Source organism: Talpa europaea, assembly GCF_964194135.1.
Source record: "Talpa europaea genome assembly, chromosome: 13".
NCBI classification, from domain to species: domain Eukaryota; kingdom Metazoa; phylum Chordata; class Mammalia; order Eulipotyphla; family Talpidae; genus Talpa; species Talpa europaea.
This window is the reverse complement of record NC_140080.1, coordinates 10,755,943-10,782,978: the sequence shown is the minus strand read 5'-3', so window position 1 is coordinate 10,782,978 and position 27,036 is coordinate 10,755,943. Positions and strand designations below refer to the sequence as shown.

General features: G+C 37.3%; 1 protein-coding gene across 1 annotated transcript in view; it reads right to left on the bottom strand.

The window, feature by feature from the left end:
• The window catches only part of LOC311183054 (bifunctional heparan sulfate N-deacetylase/N-sulfotransferase 3), a 126,878-nt gene that overhangs the window by 70,389 nt on the left and 29,453 nt on the right, over window positions 1-27,036 (bottom strand). Inside the window, exons 2-3 of the mRNA XM_084252282.1 lie at window positions 21,419-21,506; window positions 11,691-11,845 (exon numbers count right to left, since the gene is read on the bottom strand). Coding sequence (XP_084108408.1) covers window positions 11,691-11,845; window positions 21,419-21,506 — 243 coding nt within the window. The remainder of the gene's footprint in view (window positions 1-11,690; window positions 11,846-21,418; window positions 21,507-27,036) is intronic.

The following is a 27,036-nucleotide window of genomic DNA, read 5'->3' as shown; positions in this document are numbered from 1 at the left end:
CATAAATGTGTGTGCACACACACACACACATACGCAATATGTGAAGAAAATAAATTTATGAAACTATTCTCTTGAATTTGAGAAGCATTTTAAACTTCTACATACACTTTGTTCTTGGTAAAACTAATGGACCACACACAAATTTTAGTTAATGAGAACTTGTGGGCCTCTGGCATCAGGAGGAGTACTTCAGGGGTTGCTGTGATGTAGGGCAGAGGTAGAGCAACGAAGTAGCAGTGAGGATGATTCAATATATGTGAAGTTACTACTCAGGGCCCTGACTTCCTTCTTCACCTCGAACAAACCAGGAAAGTCTGAATTATTTTTAGGTTAGGGAATAAGGTTTGGTATTGAATGCTAAGAGTTATAAGTACTAGAATATATTCCTGTGGGAAATGATAGCATTTCTGGTATAGTTTAAAATGAAAGACTTTGAAGTAAATAATTACCTTCGTGTAGGAATCTAATTTTTCTTTTTTTTTCAATCATGACAAGATTGTACAAGTAGTCACTAAGGTTTGGATTTAAAATTCTGTTTCTTTGATATAATCTTTGTCATTTTCAATGTGATCTTATATTCCGATGCTAAATATAAATGTACTATTTTAAATTCACTATCTAATCTAAAACTAACATGTATAACTTTCTTCATACAGATTTAAGGAAGTTGTAACTTCCTAAAATACGATAGGCATACTTACATAAATTTGGTTAATGTTGATAGATTTGGCCAGTAGATTTCTTTATGGGTTTTTGTTTGTTTGTTTTTTTAACATGGTGCCCTTTAATTCATAATATAAATGTGTTTGTTCGCTGGTTTGTGAAAAATCTGCTGTGATGATGATGTCGATTTATATAGAGTTGGTTTTATAGTTTTAAATCATCCTTTTTTCCCTAGCTGTTGTATTAAAAAAAAATAATAATTTGGTTGGCCTTTCTCTCCCCTGGTTCCTGAGCATAAGCCCTAAATCTTTGAATTTTCCCTTTGGTTGTTGGTGGATCCCTGGGATCTTATCTGAGTTTATGCTAACACGATGCCTCAGGATAGGGTCTGGCCAAGCCAGAAAGACCTACCCTATAAGCAGACATTTGAGGCTTTGAACCAGGTGATAGCAGCTTGACTTCTAGGGAGGAGATGATAGTTGGAGATTGAGTTCAGTCATGTGGCCAGTGATTCAATCAATGATGCCTATGAAGTTAAACCCCAATAGGGCTTCCATGGTGGCATAAGGGCTAAGTATCAGTGCTATCATCGATAAGGCAAGAGTTTGATCCCCAGCAGGGCGCTAATCCACATCTGGTGCAGCAGACCTCTCCTGTCTCATCCACTGCTCCTTTTAGCAGTGTATGTCAGTCAGTCTGCCTATTCTGCTCCCCACTCTGTCTCTGGTGAAACCTCTCACACACCCCCTCCCCATCTCACCTACACCCCAGATCTATGTAAAATTTTTTAAAAATTATGAAAAAAAGAAATGAAGCCCCAATAAAAAATCTGGATCAAGGTTTAGGTGAGCTTTTCCTGTTGCCTATAGTCTTATGGGCACAGAAACCCCAGGAAGGTGATATTTTCTTGTCCAACAGAAATGGCACAGCTATAGAAGCAAAGGTAACAAAAGGCTTTGGATAAAGGTGTTCAAGGTATTAACAATGGGATCTTGTGAAACAGCAGGGCATTATAGTAGCTCACAAAACAGAAGTTGATCTTATCATTCCTAAGTTACTCAGCTTTGGAAGAGAGTATATAGTCATTAATTATACAGTGGTTGAAGAACTGTATTCATCTGTATTCAATAATAGTGAAATCCATGAGGATGAAACTATCAACGTCCCAGGGCATTTTAGGATTGGCAGCAGCATGGCACCAGAGAGAGAACATAGACTTAGGAGTCCCAGGCTCTGTTTCAGTGTTGTCCTTCATTACGGTAGGTGAGACAACTCCGTTAAGCTCCAATTTTCCAAGAAGGAGCAATGAAACTAATTATCTCACAGAGTTGTAGAGAATGAAACATATAAGCAATGTAATTGATCCAGGGCCATTTATTTTCTTTTCATTTAATTAACATTTTCTTTCTTTTTGAAACAACAACACAGACACAAAGGTAAACTACGATTTTTTTCCACCATCACTTTTAGCCCCTCAGAATTCCTATTTAATAATATTCTTAAAAGAAGACACACTGTGATTACCGATCTCATTTTAAAAAATAGTTTTACTAAGCGGTATACATTTCTCCTGGAAAAAGTAAGATTATATATCAAGTAGGAGGTAAAAATACCTTTAGTACCATAAGTTTGATGAGGTTATACAATCACATTGGCAAAACCCCTTCCCTGTCACTGCATACCCCCCTTCAAGTACTATTCCAGTTATCAAATGAATTATTTGAAAGACTTTAATGAAAACCAAATGCATTAAAGGATTCCAGAAATAAAGTTAAGCTAATAATTCAGTGCCAGTACTAAAAAAGTGTCACAAAGCAGCTTCCCTTTAACCTTCATTTTCATTCTTGACTTCTAAGAATTATTTCAGGGGGGCAATGAGAGATTTTCTTCTAGTCTTCCCTAACAATCATCACTTATTTCAAGTAAGTTTCCGTTTAGTGGAGCATACTTTTTTCCTCTCTTAGATTTCCCTTCAGAATTTGTGAAGTGTCGTCATCATCTTTCTTGAGTGTCTCATAAATAAATGCACCACGAAAGGGTGCACTTTTGTAATACTCCTCAAAAAAATGATGTAAACACTCCTACTCTGTGCAAGCCTAGTTGATTTATTTGAATTGCTGCAATTTATTTAAGAGAACACATGAGGGAGTGTGCAGAAATGTTAAAAAATGAATTTATGAAGCTTCATGTTTTCAGCTGTAGCAAAATAACTGAAAATAAAATTATCTAGGGACACAAGGAATTGGAGGGGTTTGGTTTAATCCAACTTTCTTAGAGCTTGAAGTGATGAGTTTTAGTGGCTTTTGGGGTCCTTGAGTGTAGTAAAGTGAGAAACATTCAGAAACAGGCTTAAATTCACAAAATAATTGTAAACACATTCAATCTTTCTGAAAATATACAAGGTTGGCTACCCTAGGCATCGTTAAGTCTGCATTGTACAGATTTTAATTGAGGTTTTATATCCTGAAAGAAAAGAAAAAGTTGAATTTGATCTTTGTTATAAATATAATTATAAAATCTTCCAGAATTTAAAATAACCAGGACATTTCATTGCCTGTGGTGCTACATATACAAACACAAAAAAATTGCACAAATCATATCCATAGCTATTTAAAACTATCATGAAAAGTTCAGATTTTAATATTCTGAATTTGAGTTAAAATTATGTCTCTGAAGAGGTTACAACAGGATTATGAGGGTTTTGTAACAGCAGTCACTAATGGTGCCACATCCACATCAGCTCATGGTTATATACACCATGCTGGGTTTGGAGCTCGACCGACTGGTGATCAAATCCTTTCTTCTGCTTTCCTGGGCTGTGTGATTTTAGAAAAATTAGATAAGCTTTCTGAGCCTCACTTCTGCATTTTCAATATGAGAACAACCAGCCTCACAGGGGTTGTGAGGATTTACTGCAGATGGTGGGAAGCACTAGCACAATGTTTAGTAAACATCTGCAGCACAGAAATTTCTCTTCCTCCATTTCCTTTGGAGAGTCAAAGGAAGCACAGAGTTATGTTTCCTGTAGGGAACCAGAATAATAGAACTTAAAGTTTTGTAGCATCTGTGATCAGTACGTAAATTAAAGGAAAAGAATGGGGAACTGGGGAGACTAGTTTGGATGTTACTGCAATAGTCTCAATGGAGGAAGAAAACCTTGGTAGTAGAGTGAAGATGGGAAATACTGAGTGGAAAAAACTGACACTGTTGAATGATTATGAACATGGGACAGGTGATGAGAAACGACTAAGCGGTAGCAAGGGTGGCCCTTGCGTGAGATTTGCTCTCCTCTCTTGTTTTGTCATCACGTCCATCTCTGCTATGCTCATAACTACCTCTCAGCAAACATATGCCCCTCTACTTTACAAACTGTAAAGCAGTGAAGGAGGAAGGAGCAGTCAGGTTCAGAGGAGCATGCATGAACCTACTTAAGGCCTCTCCCATCCTCACTTACACATGTGATTCCAGCTCACTGCTCAGTTTCTTCAGGAACTCATAGAGGCTTTTAGTTCATTCTGGGTCCAAAAAAACGTGAAAAAACTATTTCATGAGGACATGTAATAAATGTATCTTTCATTTTACAAAACCAGCTTATATGTGCTGAATTTGCAATGTAGATTTTTATTAGAGGAAAAGGAACAAATTAAAGAATACTTTTTCTAAGATCTCCAGCTTGTTGGAAACCATAAACTCTTCCTATAGATTGGGGCTGGGGCTGGGGTGGGGAGGTGGGTGGGAGTTAGTCTAAAGGAATTTGCAAAGAAAAGGATTAAGTTCCCAAGGTAATCAAAATGATTTTCAAAAGTTTTTTGATATATCTAAATGAGAAAAAATCTCTACCGCTGGTGATATAGATTGTAGGAAGCTATCTCATTTACATAAAATACAGAGGTCTAGAGAAAAAGCAGCTGTTTTAAAACTTTAAATAAATATGCAGAGGTAGAATATTGGGGGGTTCAAACTTTGATGCTATTTGTGACCATTGTTACTTTTCCCCTCCTCCTCATTCATGCAGCCAAAAGACCTGTTCCTCACTGAGAAAGTTCACATTTCTCTCCTCTGTAATCTCACTCCCAATGATTTAGTTAGAGCTGCTCTTTCATTTCTTCTTTTTTGATTATTTCAATAGTAATGCGATTTGTCTGCTTCCCTCCCTCTCCTCCTGCTTCTCTCCATTCTCAACAGCCCTGCTCTAATGTTCTGTGATTCTCCAGTCTGGGTGGAGGTGACTGAACCGTGGGGAGGGGAGTGACATGCCATCTGGGAGCGGTATTTCTGAAAATAACTGGGAATGAAATTTTAATTTAGGAAAACATATTTGAAAACACCCAGATGAAAAAGGCGGCTGTGGAACAATTGCTAGAATATGCCAGTGGAGTACAGTTGAAGGAGGAGAGGCTATTAAACAAATGTAGTCCTTTCTAAAGAATTATAACCATTCAAGAAAAGAAAGAAAACATCTAACCTAGCATCTAAGAGTCAGCACTGAATTCACGTACCAGTTTCATGGCTTCTCTGTGTGATTTGGGGCAATTATTCGACCCCTTTAAATATCAACTTTGTCATCTATAAAATGGAGATGGCATCAGGAGGGTTAAGCTGAGAATAAAATAAGATTGAGACTTTCAGCTACCTATTGATAGTCATAATAATAAAGTCATTTTTTTCAGAAGTGTGTATCTTAAGGTAATTAAAAAATAGAACTTGTAAATTTATTTATTTATGCATATGAGAGCTAGGTACAGGCTAGAGGTGTGGGGGTGAGAGGATTCACCAGAGACAGAGTGGGGAACAGAACAGGCAGATTGACCTAAGTACACTGCTGAGGGGAGAAGCAGGCGAGTCAGGCAAGGTCTGCTGTGCCATGTGGGTAGCTCCCTGGCCAGCCTGGAATCGAACTTGTGCTGCAGTGGCTGCGGAGAGCTTCATAAGTTGTGTCTTAACCCCTTGCGCCCACCAGGGAGGCCCCCCGGACTTGCAGATTTTTAATTACTTTCAGATGTGCTCTTCTGACTCTGCTTAACTTCTTTGATGAAGAAGCTAAAATCATACTGATAAAATATGCTTATAAAATATATGGATGAAACAAGCTGGGAAAGATAAAAAGCATATTACCTAATCGAATCAATTAATCACAGTATGATGATCTGCTGAAACAAGGAACATATAACAAATATGAAATGTTAAAGTGACAATTGTAATCTCAAGGCTAGCTTTTGGTTAACAAAATCAATTGGGTAAAAATAAATGTCTGAAGGTTTAATAAATAGATCATGGATAGATGGTCTTACAGACTCAGGTATAATATAATTTTTTAAAAATGTGATCTTACTAGTATGGAGACTCCTCAGAATAGTAAAAATAAATTTACATATGATCCAGCAGTTTAACTTCACTCCTAGGTATCTACTTGAAGAATACAAAATCACTAGTCACTCGAAGGATATATGCACTCCTATGTTCACTGCAGCACTGTTTACAACAGCCAAACATGGAAACCACCTTAGTGTGAAAGGACAGATGTGTGGATTAAGAAGATGTCATACATATACACAATGGAATGGTTCTTGGCTATTAAAAAAATAGATAAGCTCTTGTCATTTGTGACAATATGGATGGACCTGGAGGGGACTGTGCTAAATGATATAGCTCAAAAGGACAAAGATAAATACTAAATGACTTCACTCCTGTGGAATACAGAGAAACAGAGGAAAGTGACAAAACTACAGCAAAACAACCCCTAGAAATATGACTGCAGAATTGAGGCTACTGGGAGGGGTGGGGAGGAGAAAAGGGGTGAGAAGGCCCATTGGTCTAGGGTAAAGGACTGTGGGAGCTTTGGTGGTGGATGTGATGTGATGCCATGCATCTGAGGAGGTGTGAGCCTACTCACCTAAATCATACACAGTGTTGTAAGCAGCGATATCTCGGTTAAAAGATAAGTGATCTTTGGCTGGTTAAATAAAGTGTACATGAAGGAAAATTTTAACTTTAACTCTTTTCTGTTCCAATAAGACTAGACCAATTGGTCATAATGTTCATATCGGGGCACCATATATTGGGAAAAATAATGATTGGGTTAGAGATTGTGTAAATATGGCAACTGGAATGATGAGGGGATATGAAGACTTGTGCATATTGGGGAGTGGGAGGGTTGTGAAAAGATTTTATTTGTGCACATTGGGTGTGGGAGGATTATATGAAGATATACAGAATGTTTCAAGATGCATAACCTGGACAGAGACATAGGTAATTATATAAACCATGCCCTTTTAAATTCTGTATTTCTGTTGCTTTTACATCAAGGGCCTTGATGATCTTGAAAAGACTTTCTTGCCGGGTCTGCCAGTTCCTCGAGAGAGTAAATGCCTATCTAAGAGCAAGCTCTTTAAATGCAGACAGGCAGTTCAGAGTCCCTACCCTGAGCTTCATCCTTTATCTGCTCTCTGATGCTAAGTTGCTATCTCCTTCTTCTAATCACCCCAGGGCCAGGCAGCAGATGGCAAGAAAAGAGCCTTCTACCTCAGTTCCCACTGAAATTTATTCAAATGAGCAAATCCTAAGCATTCTTATCCTGTCATGTGCTGCTTTTCCCAAAACAGTCTCTTGCCTGCACTTCCCCCTTGCTCCCTCTGTCTCTTGACATACTCTAGAGCTTCCCTGTGGAGCCCGTTCCTCTTGGGAACTGTGAGAACAAACTCTCTTTTCAGTGGCAGTTGTCTCCTCATTGGTTTCGGCCTCACATATCTGAATAATAAAAAAACCCTACATTTTACAACAGTAATGATAAAGTCTTAGGATCCAGAGGAAAGACATATTTTCATGTAACAAACACTGAGCACCTACTAGGTATCAGTTACCATTCAGTGTACACCGTTACCTGGAGTACAAGAAGAATTCTACTTGACAGTATAGGACTGTACTCCCTCTTCTATGATTTCTTTTCTGAATACACTGATTCAAGTCCACTCTAGGTCATATGACTCACTGACTATATTCAGAGGTGGTACTCAAAATATTTCCCAGCCAATAAGCCACTGACAACTCACAGCTTCTGCAAGTTGTGGAGCTGGAGCTGGATACTGCAGACCATAAGTCAGGCCTCTTTAGTTGCTAAGAGAGTGGAAGATTTGGGACATACTGGGGAAATGTTTGGGGGGCAGTGAGTGTTGACACATTCAGCATTTTAATAACTGGAATTGCCATCCCAGTACTTGTACGGTTAATGTTCATGCTGAAGAATATCCTATTCTGCTACCTCTTGCCCTTTCCAAGTTCCTTTAGCTCGTCTTATGAAGTAAGTTATAGATGTCACCGTATAGGTCATTTTGCTCTGAGTAATGGCTGGGGTCTTTCATAAATAGCGCTGCTTGCATTACTCCAACAGTGGTCTACCAGCTCAGAGGGGACCTTCTGCATCCCGACTTGAACTCTATTTCTATTAGGTCCACTAGAATTATACTTTGTTTTCAATATCAATAAAATGAACATCTAATGTCCCTTTTTATAAAATCCTTTACTGAAGTAAAGATGATAGCATTCATTCTATCTGGCAAGCAAACTAATGAAAAGATTATCATATATTCCTTAAGCCAGCAAGTCTTTCAATATATTCTAAATTACATTTTGATACTATAATCTTCATTTCTGTATTAGAAAAGTTAATGTGCTCACTAATCTAAAAAGTTGCATAATTGGGGACTCCCCGGTGGCACAGTGGTTGAACGCCTGGTTGCGAAGCTGCCTGCAGCCTCTGCAGCCTTGGTTTGATCCCTGGCCACTGGGAGAGGGTCCCATATGGCGCACAGACCTCTCTTGCAGCCCGCTGCGCCCCTCAGCAGTGTACTTCAGTCCTTCTGCCTGTTCTGCTCCCCGATCTGGTGAATTCTCTCACCCTCCCGTGCTTCTGACTTACCCCAGTGCTTGTATAAATAAATAAATGAATCTTAAAAAAAAAGCTTTAAAAAAACACAAAGAAAATAATCCTGTCAAAAAATGGGCAGAAGAGCTAAAAAGAAACTTCTCTGAAGAGGAAATGCAAATGGTCAACCAACAGGCATAAGAAAAAATGTTCAGCATCACTTGTAATCAGGGAAATGCAAATCAAAACTACCATGAGAAACCATCTCACACCAGTGAGAATGGCACATATTAAAAAAACTAGCAACAACAAATGTTGGCGAGGATGTGGAGAAAAAGAAACTCTCCTGCACTGTTGGTGGGAGTGCAAACTGGTCCAACCACTATGGAGAGCTGTGTGGACATTTCTGGACCTACTAAACATAGAGCTTCCATATGAACTAGCAATTCCACTCCTAGGTATTTACCCAAAGGACACAGAACCATCAATTCCAAAGAGCACCTGCACCCCTATGTTTATAGCAGCACTGTTTACAATAGCTAAGCTTTGGAAACAACCCAAATGCCCAAAAATAGATGACTGGATCAAGAAGATGTGGTCCATATACACCATGGAATATTACTCAGCATTCAAAAAAGATAAACACATGCCATTTGCAGCAACATGGATGGCACTGGAAGGGATCATGCTCAGCAAAATAAGCCAGAAAGAAAAAGAAAAATACTGGATGGTCTCACTCATAGCAGGAATCTAGAAAACTTAAATAAGGGACCAGGAAAATGAATAACTATAAGAAAGTGAAAATCAAAATCAACAAAAGACTATGAACCAGAGACACTCTATGGGGGGTGGGGTGTGGGGAGGGGAGGGATTGGGGTCAAAATAAGGGGGTTGCAATTGTATGGGGAATATAAAATTAAAATTTATTTTAAAAATTAAAAAAAAACTTGCATAATTGACAACACATTCCAGTTAATGTAAATTAGCAGGTTCTGCTGATCTTAGAAAAGAGGAAAGGAAGGACACTATTTGAAAGAATAATGATAATGCAATCAAAGGTGCAAACTTTGGCAAGATTTGATATTTACACAAACACTGTTCTACTACTAGTAATATAGTAGTATTATTCATAACAGTGCTAAGTATCATCTGGTGTTGGCAATGAATTCTTAAATAAAAATTTCTAATTATTTTATCATTAAAAATTAAACTACCATAAATAGTAAAATTTATATTCATTCTTCAACTGAGAGTATATATATATATATATATATATATATATATATATACATACTGATGATTTTTTTTTTTTTGCGGTCTACAGGTCTACATTCAATAAGTTTTTTTACTTTTCTGATGAAATTTTGTCTAATTTTTAAAGTTGTACGATACTTCAACAACCTCAAATGGTGTTGTCGATCTATCGTCAACATTACAATTATTCTTGCCTCAAAAATGGCACCTTTCTAAAAAAGTCATTTGCTGAAATGTCATGTAAGTGTCTGAATTAAACTATACTTGGTAATTAAAATATTTTCTAATCAGCCTCTTTTACTGCATTTCTTAATTCTGGAGCCATCAAATGCAAGTTTGTTTAAAAGATTTGCTTGGTTTTCTGTAATAAGCTATTTGACAGAGCTTTCAGAGCTACATTAAAATTGACATAAAATTCTGTTTTGAGTGTCCACACTGTGCAGAAGGATAATAGATCAGATGTGTTTGCTAAACACAATGAAAACAGCCAGTGTTTGACTATCAGTGATAGAGAAGGCCCAAAACAAGAGTTGTACATGGAAGTCTTAGATTCTTTTAGGTAGAAAGTTACTTTACATGTATTCTAATTCAATCACTCCTTTGAATATTGTGTTCTGTTCACAACCTCCAATCTTGTTTGAACACCCAGGTGTTCCCATTGCTTCTCTCTGTATTCTTTCAGTTCCTTCTTTGGAAAACACTCATGCTTGTTGTTAATTCAAAACTCCAAACGAGCTGGTGAAGACAAGTAGGATGTGACCCAATTTAGAAAACCAATATTAGCATTGGTTAAGCTTTTGCTTATTCTTGGTAGAGAAGATAATTAAGGCAGAATTTCCTCTAGAATATTTTCCATTGAGTTAAGTAGCGTTTGTATGGACACATAATAAAGGAGAAGACTGAATGAATGTATAGTAGCTTTCTCGACTCCCTCCATGTGTTTATGTGCCCATTAGAATTCATAAAAACAAAGATAAAACACCATCTCCTACCCAGCACATGCCCCAGTGGTTTGTTAATGACTGCATATTATCTCCTCTGATCCCAGTCACATTATCCCACATGCTGTACTTTTGAAAACAACCTTTGCTGTAATTTTCCCTGTGCCAAATCAAAAACTCTTCGTTGTAAAACAGTATCTTGCTTCAGTCAAGCAAATATTCCATCCCTATCACATGTTTGCAATTGCCATTAAAATGGTTTTCTTCCCCTTTCCATTGCCTTCCTCAACTGATGTTTCATGACCTTGTGCCACAATATGGTCTACCTGGTCTTTTCCCTCAGACTCATTTCACTCCAGTTCATCCTGGCACTGGATCTTATTCGTATTTCAGAGTGTTCCTGAAATTCTGTTTCCACAAGAACATTTCCCAGGCTTCTCCCAACAACACTTATTTCTCTGAACTGTCAGTTTTATGTCTGTATGGTTTACTATTATCCATAACAGTGCTAAGTATCATCTGGTGTTGGCAATGAATTCTTAAATAAAAATTTCTAATTATTTTATAATTTAATTTAATTTTATAATTAATCTCTATTTTATTATAATTTATATTATTTTTCATTTTGTTGAAGAATTTTTCTGTGTGCATGCTTTACCCTCCCAATGTGACAGGAAGCTCCTTCTGGACAGGAGCTATGTCATGTCATCAAGTCCTCAGAGTGTCTTGTAAAGTTTCTCTTAAATAGAACCCTCACAGCATTAAGCATAGTAATGAGAACCCAGTACACCCTCAAGAGTCACAAACTGAAAGGCTCCAATAATAAGTAAGTTGTTCTAATGACCACATAGAAAAGCATGATTAAAAAGTGTCAGTATGATAAATTGCTAAGAGGTTGTACATATAAATGCAGGTCGTTTCTGTAGTTAATGTAAATTAGTTCAATATAATATTCAAAGTGAGTTACTTACTAAGGCAAATTTTTTGTTGAGAATCATCTGCTCCACCAAAGATGACTCATTGTGGAAGAGATGGGGCTGCATGTGGCTCCACATGTGGGGAAACCACCAGAACTCCTCCACTGACCCCAAGAGATGGTCATCCCCTTCATCTTCCTCTTCAGTTCCTTTGGGGAGAAAAGATTATTCAGTGAATTGGTTACACTGGTTATCTGTCTATTTGTCTGTCTGTCTATCTATCTATCTGATTATGTACTCCTATATATGTATTTCAGACACCATTTATACTTAGATAAATGTAATACTTTATGCATGAAATGTAGTAAAGAATATATATTTGAGTAACAACCAGAGACTGTGACGAAAGCAAAAAAGTTTTTATTTTATTTTTAAAGATTTATTTATTTATGCATACAAGAGCTGGGGTTTGGGCCAGAGATGTGAGGGTGGTGGGTGAGAGGATTCACCAGAGACAGAGTGAGGAGCAGAACAGGTGGCTTGACTGAAATACACTGCTGAGGAGAGCAGTGGGCAACACAGGAGAGGTTCTCCTGTGCCATGTGGGTCACCTGGCCGGGGATCAAACTCCTGCTGAAGTGGCTGCAAGAGCTTCATAGAGCTGAGACTCAACCCCTTGTGCCACCAGGGAGGCCCCAGCAAAAAGTTTTTAAACATGAGGCATGGTTGAAAAAACAACTGCAAGATGGAAATATACAAACATTTCCAAGGACATGAGAATGCTTAACTTTCAGCATGTTTGTGTGATTTCTAGTTTGGAGAGAATAGGGGTAACTGGGAAATGTATTTGAAGGAATATGAGTAATGGAATGCGTGGCAGAGCTCCAAGATTCGATCATCCCTACATGAGTTACATAAAAACAGCACAATAAAATACTTCCATAATTTATTTGAGCTCCTCCTTAGGTTTGACAGGCTACTTAGAAATATGTGGTGCAAACTAATGCATAAAAAGCAGAAAAAAAGGAAATGTAGGAATTGTTACTGGGGAAAATTAGAGAAAACCTAAGGCAAGAAAGGAGCTGAGAAGTGATCAAATCGTCGTATACAATCCTAGTACTCCCTGGTGGTATTCATGGTTCTTGTGCTTGTCCTTTTTCTCTGGTTGTTAGAAGCAGACTTTCCATCAAAAAATTCATATTTCCTTGAGAACCAGTCTTGTTGCTGTTCCTGTAAATTTTCATGTGTGGACTTGTTGTATTTCTTCCATTTCCCCTCATCTGTTGTTTACTTGACTGTGGGCAATTCTGCAGTTTTCATAACTGAGGGGGTAGGAGACTCTTTGTACTTCCCCAGGCACTTTCTTTACTAAAGCACGAAATGAGAGCAGTATAAGGTGTCTCCCTCCTGTCCTGGTATCAGAAAATGATATTAATCATCACAGAATGATGCAGTAACACTTAATTTTCAGCCACAACACTGAATCCAGTAAGATCCTAGAGCCTTGGGCTCTCAAAAAGTTTTCCCCTCTGTATTTAGAAAATTTTCACCCATATTTTCAGTAGCAGTTCTGATGTGACTGGTTTTAATAAGACCCTACAGGCTAGGATGGAGGATGGCCTGCTGCCCTTGTCTAGCCTCTGAGCCCAGTGCCTATTACCACTGTTGTTTCATTAAGTTTCCCAAGAGAAAGAAGGCAGAGCCCACTGGAAGAAAAAGAATCCTACCCAGTGATTTATTGGGCAATGAAAGCCACTTATGGATGCAGGCACAGTACAAGGCTACATGCACCTTCTAACTTATAACAGAGGAGAAAGGATTAGTGATGTCGAATGAATGGTATAGCATGATCCTTCACCAAGGACAGTCTTTCCTTTCATTTTCACTGGTGAAGGATCATGCTATTTCACTCACTTGACATAGGAATAGGAAGATGACTCCACTCATGCCAGGGACCTAGATCCTATTACCTTTTAGGTATAAATAATGTAGCCCTGGTAAAGAAGCATTGCTACCTGTTTCTGGGTTTTTGTTTTTTCTTTTCTTTTTTTTTTTTTTTTTAAGATTTATTTATTATTTATATAACAGCTAGGGTACAGGCCAGAGGCACAGGAGGGTGAGAGGATTCACCAGATACAGAGTGGGGAACAGAGCAGGCGGACTGACTGAAATACACTGCTGAGGGGAGCAGCAGGTGAGACAGGAGAGGCCTACCGCAGCATGAGGGTATCTCCCTGTCTGGCCGGGAATCGAACCCACGCTGCAGAGGCTGCGGACAGCTCCACAGTGCTGTGCTCAACTCGCTGCGCCACCAGGGAGGCCCTGGTTTTTCTTTTTGACATAAGGTTCATGTCATTTGGTTCCCCTGCGGTTAAACATCTCCATTTATATCCAAGATTACTCTGCTTCTGCACAACATTTTATGTGTCCTCAGGATACTATGTTAGTTATGGTTACTGCCAGTTACTTACTGAAGTCTTACTTTGCCATACTGAAAACACACAGAAGACTCTGGGGTTTTGCCAGTGATTGATTTATTCCTGATCTCCACCTTCCCTTGGTAAGGTGAGTGTGTAAAGTGAGCTGAGATTTCCTCGTTTATGAAAAGCCACCACTCCTGCTGCCTTAATTTCTACTCCTTGTCTCTTAGAACTCCTGTTTTTCTCTGTATCTTTCTTCTCATCTTATCTTTTTTAAGTTGGCCTTTACCCAACGTTTATTTTTCAGTATAGAGCAACGGAGATCAGGCTTCTTTAGAACATTAGCTCAGGCATTTCTTCTCTTTCCTGAATGTCATGGTGAAATCTGCTATTAAAATATTCATACATTTGAATCATGCATGGATTAGACAAATGATGTCTGCCCTCTGCAGATCTACGTAAATTCACAGTATTGACAATCTTATGCCTTTCTTTTTTCCTTTATAGTTCTTATTTCCTTTAGTCCTAAGTTAGGGTTGTTTTTAGAACTGATGACACTGTGGAAAAGTGCCTACTGATGATTACTTTAAACATTATGATGAAGAGTAGCTGACACATAGTTGTTGTGGTGGATTGTCCTGGGCTCTGACCAAAAGTTAAGACTATTCTTGGGCCTCCCCGGTGGCGCAGCGGTTGAGCGCTGGGTTGCGAAGCTGCGCGCGGCCTCTGCGGTGCCGGTTCGATCCCCAGCAGCTCCCCGGCCACCGGAGGAGGGTCCCACATGGCGCGCAGACCTCTCCTGCCGCCCGCTGCTCCCCTCAGCAGTGTACTTCGGTCCTTCTGCCTGCTCTGCTCCCCGCTCTGGCTCTGGCTCTGGTGAATTCTCTCACCCTCCCGCACTTCTGACTGTACCCAGTGCATGTATAAACAAAAAACAAACAAACAAACCAGTAAAACAAGTAAATAAAGCATGCCTCTATTAAAAAAAAAAAAAAAAAAAAAAAAAAAAAAAAAAAAAAGACTATTCTGGACACTTAACTAGCTATATGATCTTGGCCCTCCTCAAGTATCTGTGTTCTTATCTAGAAAACAAGGTAACATTCTTTAACTTCTAGAATTCAATGAAAAGTCCTTAGCTATGTACCTAGAATATAGCATGGCTCACTAAAAGGGACCTATGCTTTTTATGTCCTTCATCTATTTCTTATAAAATGCACAAATCCTTCAATATTAAAATAAATCAAAAAAGATGAAACCTTCTGCTGAAATAAAGTATTACTGTTATTATAGTGCTGTTTTTTCTCCTTCCCTTCAAGATTGAAAATGATAGAATTTTTAATAGAAAAAGGAATTACTCATTTAAAAAAGGAAGTTACTGTAATTCAATTAAACTTTATAATATCTAATTTTTGAGAGATTCAGAGTATTAAATTTTATATAGTTTCCCACTGAAAATGGAGTTTACTGGTTTTAGGCAAGTTTCGCTATGTTTTAGTGGAAGCTTTCCTGTCATATATAAATAACAAGACCCCTTCAAGCCTCAGCCTTCGCTACCCCTCTGTTCTACTTTCTTTGGCTTAAGGAGAGAACATTCATATTGTGAGCTTGAGTGCCCAAGCAAAGAAAGCAGACAAATGTTTCAGAAGAAGAACTGCTGATTAGAGTCACTCTTTAGCACTTGGGGTTTACAAAAAATTGCCAGGAGTCTTTTCTTACATTTGAGAAACTTTTAATTGTCCTTAATATTTAAAATGATTTTCTGTAATAACACAACATGGTCAAATTAGGACCTCATTGCATATACATTGTAATAGTTAACACGAACGTGATTTTATTTGACTCAATCATTTGTTCCTTAATTCACTTTTCAAAGGCATGGTTCTAGCTGCTGATGTTACAGCAGTGTGTCTTCATGGAGGATTCATTTTAGTGAGGGAGGAGGAACACAAAAATTTTATAACAAAGAATATTCAACAACCACTGAAAGTGAAATTCTTAGCAACCTAGGAACAGAAGGCAGCTTCCTTGAGCTAGTAAAGAGTTTCTACAAAATATTCTTTTAAAGAAGTTTCCCTTGTGAACCAGAACAAAGCTGTTGAAAGATTTCCCCCTGAGGTTAGAACAAGAGAGAAGTGTCACCATCACCACTCTTATTTAATTTTGTACTGGAAGTCCAAACCAGTGCCACAGGCAAGAAAAAGAAAGTAAATTCATAAGGCGTGAAAGGAAGAAATACAAATTTCACTAATCAAAGTTGCATCTTTGTATAGGTATAAGGTCCATGAGAATCTGCAACTAGAGATGTAGTAAGTGAATAAAGGAAGTTGCTGGATTCAGTATCAATATAGAAAATCAATTTTGTTTTTATGTGTCATTGACAAAGAAATGGAATATGAAATGAAAAATAAGACTTTTTTTAAAAATTTGGATATTACTGATATATAACATTATTACCTTTAGGTTTATAACATAATAGTTGACATTTGTATCTATTATGAAATGGTAAGCATGGTAAGTCTAGTTAACATCTATCACCATGCATAGTTACAATTTTTTTTTGTATGATGAAAACCTTTAAGATCTACTCTATCGTTTTCAAATTTCCAAGACAGTATTATTAATATTGTCCTCATGACTTATTTGTAATTGTCAATTTGTACCTTTTGACTCTCTTCATTCATTTTGCCCATTACCTGCTCCCTGTCTCTGGCAACCACCACTATGTTTTCCGTATTAATGAGCTTTTTATTTTTATTTTTGATTTACAAATGAGTGAGATCATATGGCACTTGTGTTTCTCTTTTTGACTTTGTCATTAAGGTCAATTCATGTTGTCTCAAATGGCAAGATTTTATTGTATTTTATGGATGAATAAAATTTCATTCTCTCTCTCTCTATATATATATATTTATTTATATATATATATATCTTTATCCATACATATTGATGGACACTTAGGTTGCTTCCATCTCTCTACTACTGTGGATCATTCTGCAGTGAACATGGGGGTGCATATATCTTTTGAGTTAAAATTTTTAACTTCAGATGAATACCCAGCAATGAAACTGCTGGATCTATTTCTAATGATAGCTCTATTTTTAATTTTTTGAAGTCCCTCCATTCTGTTTCCCATAGCGGTTGCACCAATTGGCATTCCCATTAACAACACACAAAAGTTACCTTTTCTCCACATCCTCACCATAATTTGCTGATTATTGTCTTTTTGATAATAGCCATTTTAACAGTTGTGAGGTGCTATCTCATTGTCATTTTGATTTGTATTTCTCTGATGACTAGTGTCGCTGATCTTTGGATGTATCTGTTAACCATCTGCACCTCTTTTTTGAAGAGTCTATTTAAAGCCTCTGCCTATTTTTTATTTATTTTTTATTTTTTTAAATAATTTTTATTTTTATATTCCCCATACAATTGCAACCCCCTTATTTTGACCCCAATCCCTCCCCTCCCCACCCCCCATAGAAAGTCTGGTTCATAGTTTTTTGTTGATTTTGATTTTCACTTTGTTATAGTTATTCATTTTCCTGGTCCCTTATTTAAGTTTTCTAGATTCCTGCTATGAGTGAGACCATCCAGTATTTTTCTTTATCTTTCTGGCTTATTTCGCTGAGCATGATCCCTTCCAGCGCCATCCATGTTGCTGCAAATTGCATGTGTTTATCTTTTTTAAATGCTGAGTAATATTCCATGGTGTATATGGACCACATCTTCTTGATCCAGTCATCTATTTTTGGGCATTTGGGTTGTTTCCAAAGCTTAGCTATTGTAAATAGTGCTGCTATAAACATAGGGGTGCTTGTGCTCTTTGGAATTGATGTTTCTGTGTCCTTTGGGTAAATACCTAGGAGTGGAATTGCTGGATCATATGGAAGCTCTATGTTTAGTAGGTCCAGAAATCTCCACACAGCTCTCCATAGTGGTTGGACCAGTTTGCACTCCCACCAACAGTGCAGGAGAGTTCCTTTTTCCCCACATCCTCACCAACATTTGTTGTTGCTAGGTTTTTGAATATGTGCCATTCTCACTGGTGTAAGATGGTATCTCATGGTAGTTTTGATTTGCATTTCCCTGATTACAAGTGATGTTGAACATTTTTTCATATGCCTGTGGCCATTTGCATTTCCTATTCAGAGAATTTTCTTTTTAACTCTTCTGCCCATTTTTTGACAGGATTATTTTCTTTGTTGTTGTTGAGTCTCATCAGCTCTTTGCAGATTTTTGCGATCAGTCCTTTATCATCAGTGTTGTGTGCAAAAATGTTCTCCCAGTTGGTGGGGTTTCTCTTTGTTTTTGTTATTGTCTCTTTTGATGAGCAGAAGCTCTTTAATTTGATGTAGTCCCAGCTGTTTATCTTTGCCTTCACTATCACTGCTTTGGGTGATGTGTCTGTAAAGATGTCTTTGATATGCAAATCACGTAGTGTTTCACCTATATTTCCTTCTATGTATTTTATGGTTTCAGGTCTTATGTCTAGTTCTTTAATCCATTTTGAGTTGATTTTTGTGTATGGTGTGAGATAGAGATCAAGCTTCATTCTTTTGTATGTAGTATCCCAGTTTTCCCAGCACCATTTATTGAACAAACTTTCTTTGCTCCAATGCATATTCTTTGCTCCTTTTTCAAAGATTAGTTGACCATAAATCTGTGGGTTTATTTCTGGATGTTCTGTTCGATTCCATTGGTCTGTGTGTCTGTTCTTGTTCCAATACCATGCAGTTTTGATGGTTATGGCTTTGTAGTAAAGTTTGAAGTCTGGGAGTGTGATGCCTCCATTCCCTTCTTTTTTTTTTTTTTCAGGAGATCTTTGGCTATTCGGGGTTTTTGGTGATTCCACATGCATTTCATCAATAATTGTTCTATATCTTTGAAGAATGACATTGAAATTTTTATTGGAATAGCATTGAATCTGTATATTGCTTTTGGTAGGCTGGCCATTTTAATAATGTTTATTCTTCTTTATGTCTTTTCATTTCTTTGTGTCTTCCTCTATTTCTTTTAACAGTGTTTTATAGTTTTCTTTGCATAGGTCCTTTACCTCTTTTGTTAGATTTATTCCCAAGTATTTGATTTTTTTTGTTTCGATAATAAAAGGGATTTTTTTTTATTTCTTCTTCTTCAGATTTATTGTTTGTGTATAGGAAGGCTACTGACTTTTGCATGTTGATTTTGTATCCTGCCACATTACTGAACTGATTGATGAGTTGAATTAGTTTTTCTGCAGAGTTTTTGGGGTTCTCTATGTATATTATCATATCATCTGCAAATAGTGATAGTTTGACTTCTTCTTTTCGTATTTGGATTCCTTGTATGTCTTTCTCTTGTCTTATTGCTCTGGCTAGGACTTCCAGTATTATATTGAAAAGCAGTGGTGAGAGTGGACATCCTTGTCTTGTTCCAGATCTCAACGGAAATGCTTTCAGCTTTTCACCATTGAGAATGATACTGGCTGTTGTCATATATGGCTTTTATGATGTTGAGGTATGTTCCTTGTATCCCAAGAATTTCAAGGGCTTTTATCATGAATGGGTGTTGCACTTTGTCGAAAGCTTTCTCAGCATCTATTGATATTATCATATGGTTTTTATATTTCTTTTTGTTGATGTGTTGGATAACGTTGATTGATTTTCAGATGTTAAACCATACTTGTGTCCCTGGAATGAATCCTACTTGGTCGTGGTGAATTATCTTATGGATACATTGTTGGATTCTGATAGCTAAAATTTTATTGAGGATTTTTGCATCAGTGTTCATTAGGGAGATTGGCCTGTAGTTTTCCTTTTTTTGTGTTGTCCTTGTTTGGTTTTGGTATTAGTGTAATGTTGGTTTCATAGAACGTGTTTGGTATTGTCCCTTCCTTCTCAATTTTTTGGAAGAGTTTGTGAAGGATACTCTGCCTATTTTTTAAATTAGATTTTTTTTGCTATTAATTTATATAAGGTTTTTATATATTTTCAATATTAACCCCTTTTGGATACATGATTAGCAAATATGTTCTCCCATTCAGTAGGTTTCCTTTTTATTTTTTGATGGTTTACTTTGCACAAGAAAAAGAAGGTATCTTCACTCCTCTTAACATATATACAACACCCAATTCCAGATGGATCACAAACATATATTTTCAGAATGTAAGAACATATTTTCATGATCTTGCAGTATATAAAGATGTCTTTTAAAAGACACAAACAGTTGGCTGGCCATAGAGCAAAAAGAAGATAAATTTGACCATGTTATGTTAAGTATTTTTGTTCATCAAAAACACCATAGGAGAGTGAGAAGACAAGCCACACAAAAGGACAAAGTATTTGCACCTAATAACTCATGGAGGACTGACTCGGTAAGAATATATAAAGAAATTCCATAAATCACTAAGTAAAACTGGAAAAAAAGATACTTCACAAGAGGATGCCCAAAAAGGCAATAAACATGAAAGGAGCTCAATTTCTTCACTCATCAGAGAAATATACATTAAAACCATGATATATCTCTAAATGCTTTCCAGAAAGGCTGAAATTACAAAGACAACATCAAATATTAATAGGATGGAGAGCAACAGCGAAACATATACTATTGGGGATATAAATAGGTACAACAATTGAAGAATTCTTTGGCATTTTGTGCTAAAACTGATCATAACCATAGATATAAGTAGCAATTCTACTCCTGGTTGATGGTTAACAGAAAAGATTACTTTTGTCCTTGCAAGGACAGGTAACATGACAATTACCAAAGAGTCAAAGACTAGAAATCAATCATCCACATTTCAAAGAAATGGAATAAAGAAACGTTGGCATATTCTAATGATGAAATACTGTAAAGAAATGAAAATGAAAAATTTCCAGTTATATACAATAGTATCTGTGAAACCAAAATGATGTTGAACAAAATAGGCTGGACTCAGAAAAGTCTATGTATAATTCCTTTTACACTTATCTCAAAGCCAGACTGACTGATACAGAAGACAAGATAGTGGTTTTCTTTGCTAGTAACTGGGAGCACAGGTGGGGGAGTTCTGGTAACATTTTCTTCCTTGGTGTGCATGCTGGCCACACAGTGGTGTATATTTTGTGTCAATTTGTGAACGCTTATACTTATTATTTATGAACTTTTCTATATGTAGGTTGTAGTTCAATAGGAAATGAAGACCATTAGATAATAAACGGTGAATAACCTTTCAAGTCACTAGCATTTTCTAACAGGGAAAAGGAAGTGTGTTAAATGGAATGGAATACTAAGAAGAAAACACAGGAGGGAGGGGCATGGGGAAGAGAGAGAACAGGAAGGGTATGCAAATTTGAAGAAGGCGGTAGGAGAGGCCATGAGAGCAGTTCCTCTCCTTTTTCTTACCTGTGTGGTAAAATTTCCCTGAAAAGCCCAGGTTGAAGGTAAAATTTGTAATTTGTGCACGCAAAAGATTCTGAGTATCAAGCAGGGCCTGAAACACATAATTGTAAAAAAAAAAAAAAATGTATCAGGTAGAGAAAGGAATTGAGAAGTTTTAAAAGATAACTTCCTTTTGCATTCAAAAAATAAAACCACTCCTTTATTTGTGAGAGAATTAAATGATGGAAAGTAGTTTCTTTACCACTTTAGAACTAGAGAGATGCTTTCCAGATTACATCAAGCACACCCATATATTTATCCTTTAGCTTGCAATAAATCAGCAAAAAGTATCAGCTAGAAAAAGGAAGTAAATGAAAAGTTTATTCTGCATATATCAAAGGAACTACTACCTAGTACATAAAATATATCTCCTTTTACCCTTCAGGGACATGGATCACCAGTTGTCAAAAGAAGGACACTCCTTAAAATAAAACTATGCAAGCACATGCACTGAAAGAAGCAGATAGTTATTGTCATTGATTTTCGAAATCTAAGACTTTTCAATCTGTAAATCTTAGAATCCTAAATGAGAGTGATTGTTCTTCAGAAGAGGATATTATGGTAAAATAAATCTCTAATTTGCTCTTTGATTAACAAACAAAATGCCCCACTTCTGACAAGTAAAGCCATTTTGAATCAGGTTTAATTGTTACATTCTATAAAATATTTACCATGCTATGGTTATTTAAAAACTTTCTTTTCTTTTTCATGTTTATTTAAATGCCTATTCTTATATTCCTCTTCCTGCTCCTCCTTCTCTCTCCCTCCCTCTTTCTCTCTCACACACAGTGGTAGTTTGGTGCCACCTCAACTAGTAGAAAGTGACACTGAATGATAGATTTGCAAGAATCTTAGCACTACTTTTCACATAAAGAAATTGAGAAGAAATGACTTGTCCATTTCCACAAATAAAATTAGTTGTAGATCATAGACTAGTAGAACACTGATTCCAAATTAGCACTTTATTCTGCCACCCAAATCCTTTTTTCCTCCTTTTCATAGTACGACTGGACACACAACAAAATCTTATTTTCTTGGTGGTATATCTGACTCCCTGGAAGCAATCTTTTTTTTTTTTTTTTTGGGGGGGGGGCAGGCATAGTTTTTCATTCAGAGATTATCCCATGCTTGTCTGCTTTTCCTGAGATGTGATTCTCCTTGTGTAAAGCAGAGGAAAGGAGCTTCTGAAAGGAGCTTCTGAATCTCAAAGATGAAAGACAGATTTGTTTGTGAATTTCCATACCTCCCTATGGAAGCCAAGGATGGCAGTGACACTGGGGACAGATTAGGTCCTGACCTCACAAGGGCTCAGTGTAGGATGAGCGAGGGAAGGAGAATTCAGCCAGCTTTGCAGTGATGAGTAAGGCTCGTGCCCTCATGTGTGGAGGGTGCTGCCTGGAGGTCAGGCGTGAGCCTTTCTGTCCTTATGGAAGGTACATCAGGTGGGGAATCTGAAGGTCTGGATTTAAAGGTCAGCCCTGAGATGTACAGGACACTCACTGAGCGGGTAGGTTGGGAGTCAGATTGTCCCAGCTGGAATTCTGGATTGGCCTGTTGGTTTGGGGCATGCTATTATCCTTCCCAAGCTGCAGACTCATTTGTAAAGGAGGGATAATAGTTACCTAAAAGCACTGCTTTGAGGATTAAATGACAGCATTTATTATGCTCTTGCATAGTGAGGGGCACAGAGTATGTGCTCACCAATCTTCATTTGCTACCCTTCTGTTATTGTTGTTACTATTATTATTTAGTAATATAGTGGTTGTTACTTTCAGCAATGTTAGACAATTCATATGACTTCTCTGAACTCATGCCTTCCTAAAGTGGGAACAATGACCTAACTCATAGAACTCTGATGAGGATTAGAAAAGAGGCAATATATACAAGATTGCTTGGCGTTTTTAAAAAGTGTCATAAATATTAGATGTTGATATGATAATCAGCAATATCCATATAATTATATGTGAATATATATTAAATGTCTATATTATATATAAATACTGCTCTGTGTACCAGCAGATATTTATGTACCAATGAAGAAGCCATTTCTATAGGAGAAAATAATTATTCTTATTCTCTTTAAGAAACAAATCGGTTTTGTAGCTAATTTGGAAATGCTTATGAAAGTATTGAGTGAAAATAATATTCAACTAAAATTGTTAGAGAATTGCATGATATTATTTGACATAAAATTTGACTATTTCCCAAATTATTTTTTTAAATTTGTATCTTCATGCTGCCCCACTAATTTTATTTTTGAAGCTTCACTCTACAATGCCAAAAATACAGGCATTAAAAGAGCTGGTGGAAGGCAAAAAAGATGTAATTTAAAGAAAATGAGTTCTGAGGACTGAGCAAAAGGGAAGCTTTTATAGTATTTTTGGATTTTCTCCAAGTTTACTTAACAGAATGAATATATCAATTAAAGTAAATCAAAGAGACAAAATTAAAAATAACTGCAAAAAAGTTTCATATAGTGAACCATTTAAGTTCTCCTTATGCATGTGACATTCTTTGGGGGAACGTCTGCTAATATTTTATTTTGTATTTATGCTTCCTAGGTTATATTTTGATTTGTTTTATCTTTTGTAAGTTAGCAAAAGGAGTTCGTTAGTCACACTAAGGTGGGGGAAGAAATTTTAGGGTAGAGTGTAGTTTTTCTACAGCAGGCAAGAATACATATGTTTCAGCACAGAAATTTTAGAGTTAATATTTTCTTAATCAACAGAATATTAAGTATAAATATATAATGTATCTATATCTATAAAAGTAAATGAAAACAATTGAGCAACTAATTATAAACTCTGACAGCTGTAGAGCTGTACTACCTAACAATAGCCTACCCAGGAGGCTGATAGTCACTCAGCACTTAGATGTCCATATTCTAAATTTAAAGTGTACACCATAAAAAAATATGGGGAAGGGGTTCGAGTTTGTTGTGGTGACTTGAAATGCAAAGGCTGACAGTTGGAGTGTATTTTCTGTGATGTCTGTGAGGTCTCTAATGTTCAGGAAAATGGAGAGGGAACTTTCATCTGGGTCTCAGCTAATGATAGCAAGGGCTCTTAGTGATTATCCTGCTCTTTGCTAACATTGCCTTATGCCAAGGCCACCATCTGCTGAACCCCCAGACCTTGAGTGTGTCCTCACTGATGTGGATTGCTGAGTCAACAGGAGATTTAGATCCTTTTGTGGCTCAGGTAACCGATTGCCATTTGACGGGTACGTGAGCTTGGACAAGTTAGCCTTTTCAAGTTACCCTCCCTTCTGAGAAACAGGGGTAACAGTATACAGCTCATGGACTGGTATGGAGATCCCCTGAGAAAAAGATCTCTAGGTTGAAAACCCTTCCGAGCATCGAGGAGCAGAGTTTTAGCTCTATGAATGAAATCCTCATCCCTTCCTCCCTTATCAACCTTAAAAATTCTTTATCTTCCTTTCACAAAATTTCACCTGCTGTTTCTTACTGTTATCCACTTGGAATAAAATCAGGCCTATACTTAAAAATTTAAAGTTTTTTCAAATGGAATCTTCACACTTTTGTATGGTTGTCAAACCAGCACTGAGGATCTTAAACAAAAGTATACCATGATCCAAGTAGCTGTTTAATAGGAAACTTCATAGGGCTTTGCAATTCTTTCATAGTTAACTTAGTGAATTCTTCATTCTCCTGTTGAATGTTCATGTATTTTATTGTTTACATTGTAGTAAGAGAGTAAGGACAAAGGTTTTTATGAATGCCAAGGAGGAAAGAGTTGCACAGTATTCTTGAATTATTTCTACTACATACTTAAACCTGTCCAGAGCATACATTATACTTAACCTCTCAATTATATAGATGAGAGATGGTTTTGCTAGAACATTTGTTGAATTGCAATTGGCAAATTGCAAATTGGCAAATGATATGTGGGTGGGAAAATAGCAAACATGTAAGTGCTACTGTAAGTATTCACTTGAAATTGTTATGCATATTCTTCTTAGCTTATGGTTGGTATATTTAAATAGTCAAAACACTAGTGTACTTTTTTTAAAGAAAGAAATAAACATAAATAGTAGCCCACAGATTCTAACAATATGGTACCTTTACGAAACTAAGTTAAATCTCATTGATATACAGAAAAGGATTTTTATATGTTGTTGTAAACATAATTTTAAAATCCTAATAATTTAAAATACTTGCTGTTAGCAGCAAAACAGAAAAGGAAGTAGAGGTATTGGGTTCCACCTGAGGGGCCTGAGGCATCTCAACCATTCACTGTTGTTCTAGAACAAATTAGATTTTCTTTTATGGTTGCAGAGGTAATGTTGGAAAACCTCAACTTTTTTTTTTTTTAAAGATTTATTTATTTATTTATACAAGCACTGGGTACAATCAGAAGCACGGGAGGGTGAGAGAATTCACCGGAGCCAGAGCGCGGAGCGGAGCAGAGCAGGCAGAAGGACCGAAGTACACTACAGAGGAGAGCAGTGGGGGACAGGAGAGGTCTGAGTGCCATGTGGGACCCTCCTCCAGAGGCCGGGGAGCAACCGGGTATCGAACCGGCGCTGCAGAGGCTGCGGGCAGCATCGCAACCTAGCGCTTAACTGCTGGGCCACTGGGGAGGCCCCCGGGAAACCTCAATTTTTTAAAACATCCAATAAAGGGGCCTCCCCGGTGGCGCAGTGGTTGAGCGCTGGGCTGCGAAGCTGCCCGCAGCCTCTGCAGTGCCGGTTCGATCCCCGGCCACTGGGCGAGGGTCCCACATGGCATGCAGACCTTTCCTGCCGCTCCTACTGCTCCCCTCAGCAGTGTACTTCATCAGTCTGCCTGTTCTGCTCCCTGCTCTAGCTCTGGTGAATTCTCTCATCCTCCCGAGCTTCTGACTGTACCCAGTGCTTGTATAAATAAAAAAAAAATCTTAAAAAAAAAATCCAATAAAATGTTCCCTAGCCACTATCCCCCACCAAGAAAGTGTGTGTTTTATATTAAAGACAAAATGTGAGGTTGAAGCTGGACTATAAACCCCATGAGGTAGTGACTGTTCAACCAGTGCACTTTTCATTCCCAAAGCTCAGCATGAATCACATCAGGGGGAGAAGAGGGGCAAGTCACTATTTCCTGAATGAGAAAAGGAATGAATTTCTGACTGATCAGATAATGCAGTAAGCTTACCAAGACCTGACCACATAAAGAGTGAATATTCTTTCACTATTTTATGGGCATAAATTGCTTTGTAGCTTGATGAAAAATTTCAAAATAGTTCAAATTCAAAAAAAGTATTTATGAAACATTTTAATTTCAAATTATTCAGGAAAGTGCTAAAATAAAAGCACTCCCTACCTCTGTGCTTCTCAAACGTATGTGTACTTAAAGATCATCTGAGAAGCTTAATAAAATGCAGACTCCTGGGTTCTAACCCAGAGGTTCTGAACAATAGCACTCATGTAGAGTCAAAGCATCCAGATGATTTTTATAGAAGAGACATGATATCACACTCAGACTCACCGTCTATTACTTGATTTCAAGTAGTTCAAGGTAGTTTCTATTTTATTTATAGGCCTGTTTTTCTTTGAGGATATGAAACCTTTGATACCTACTGTCT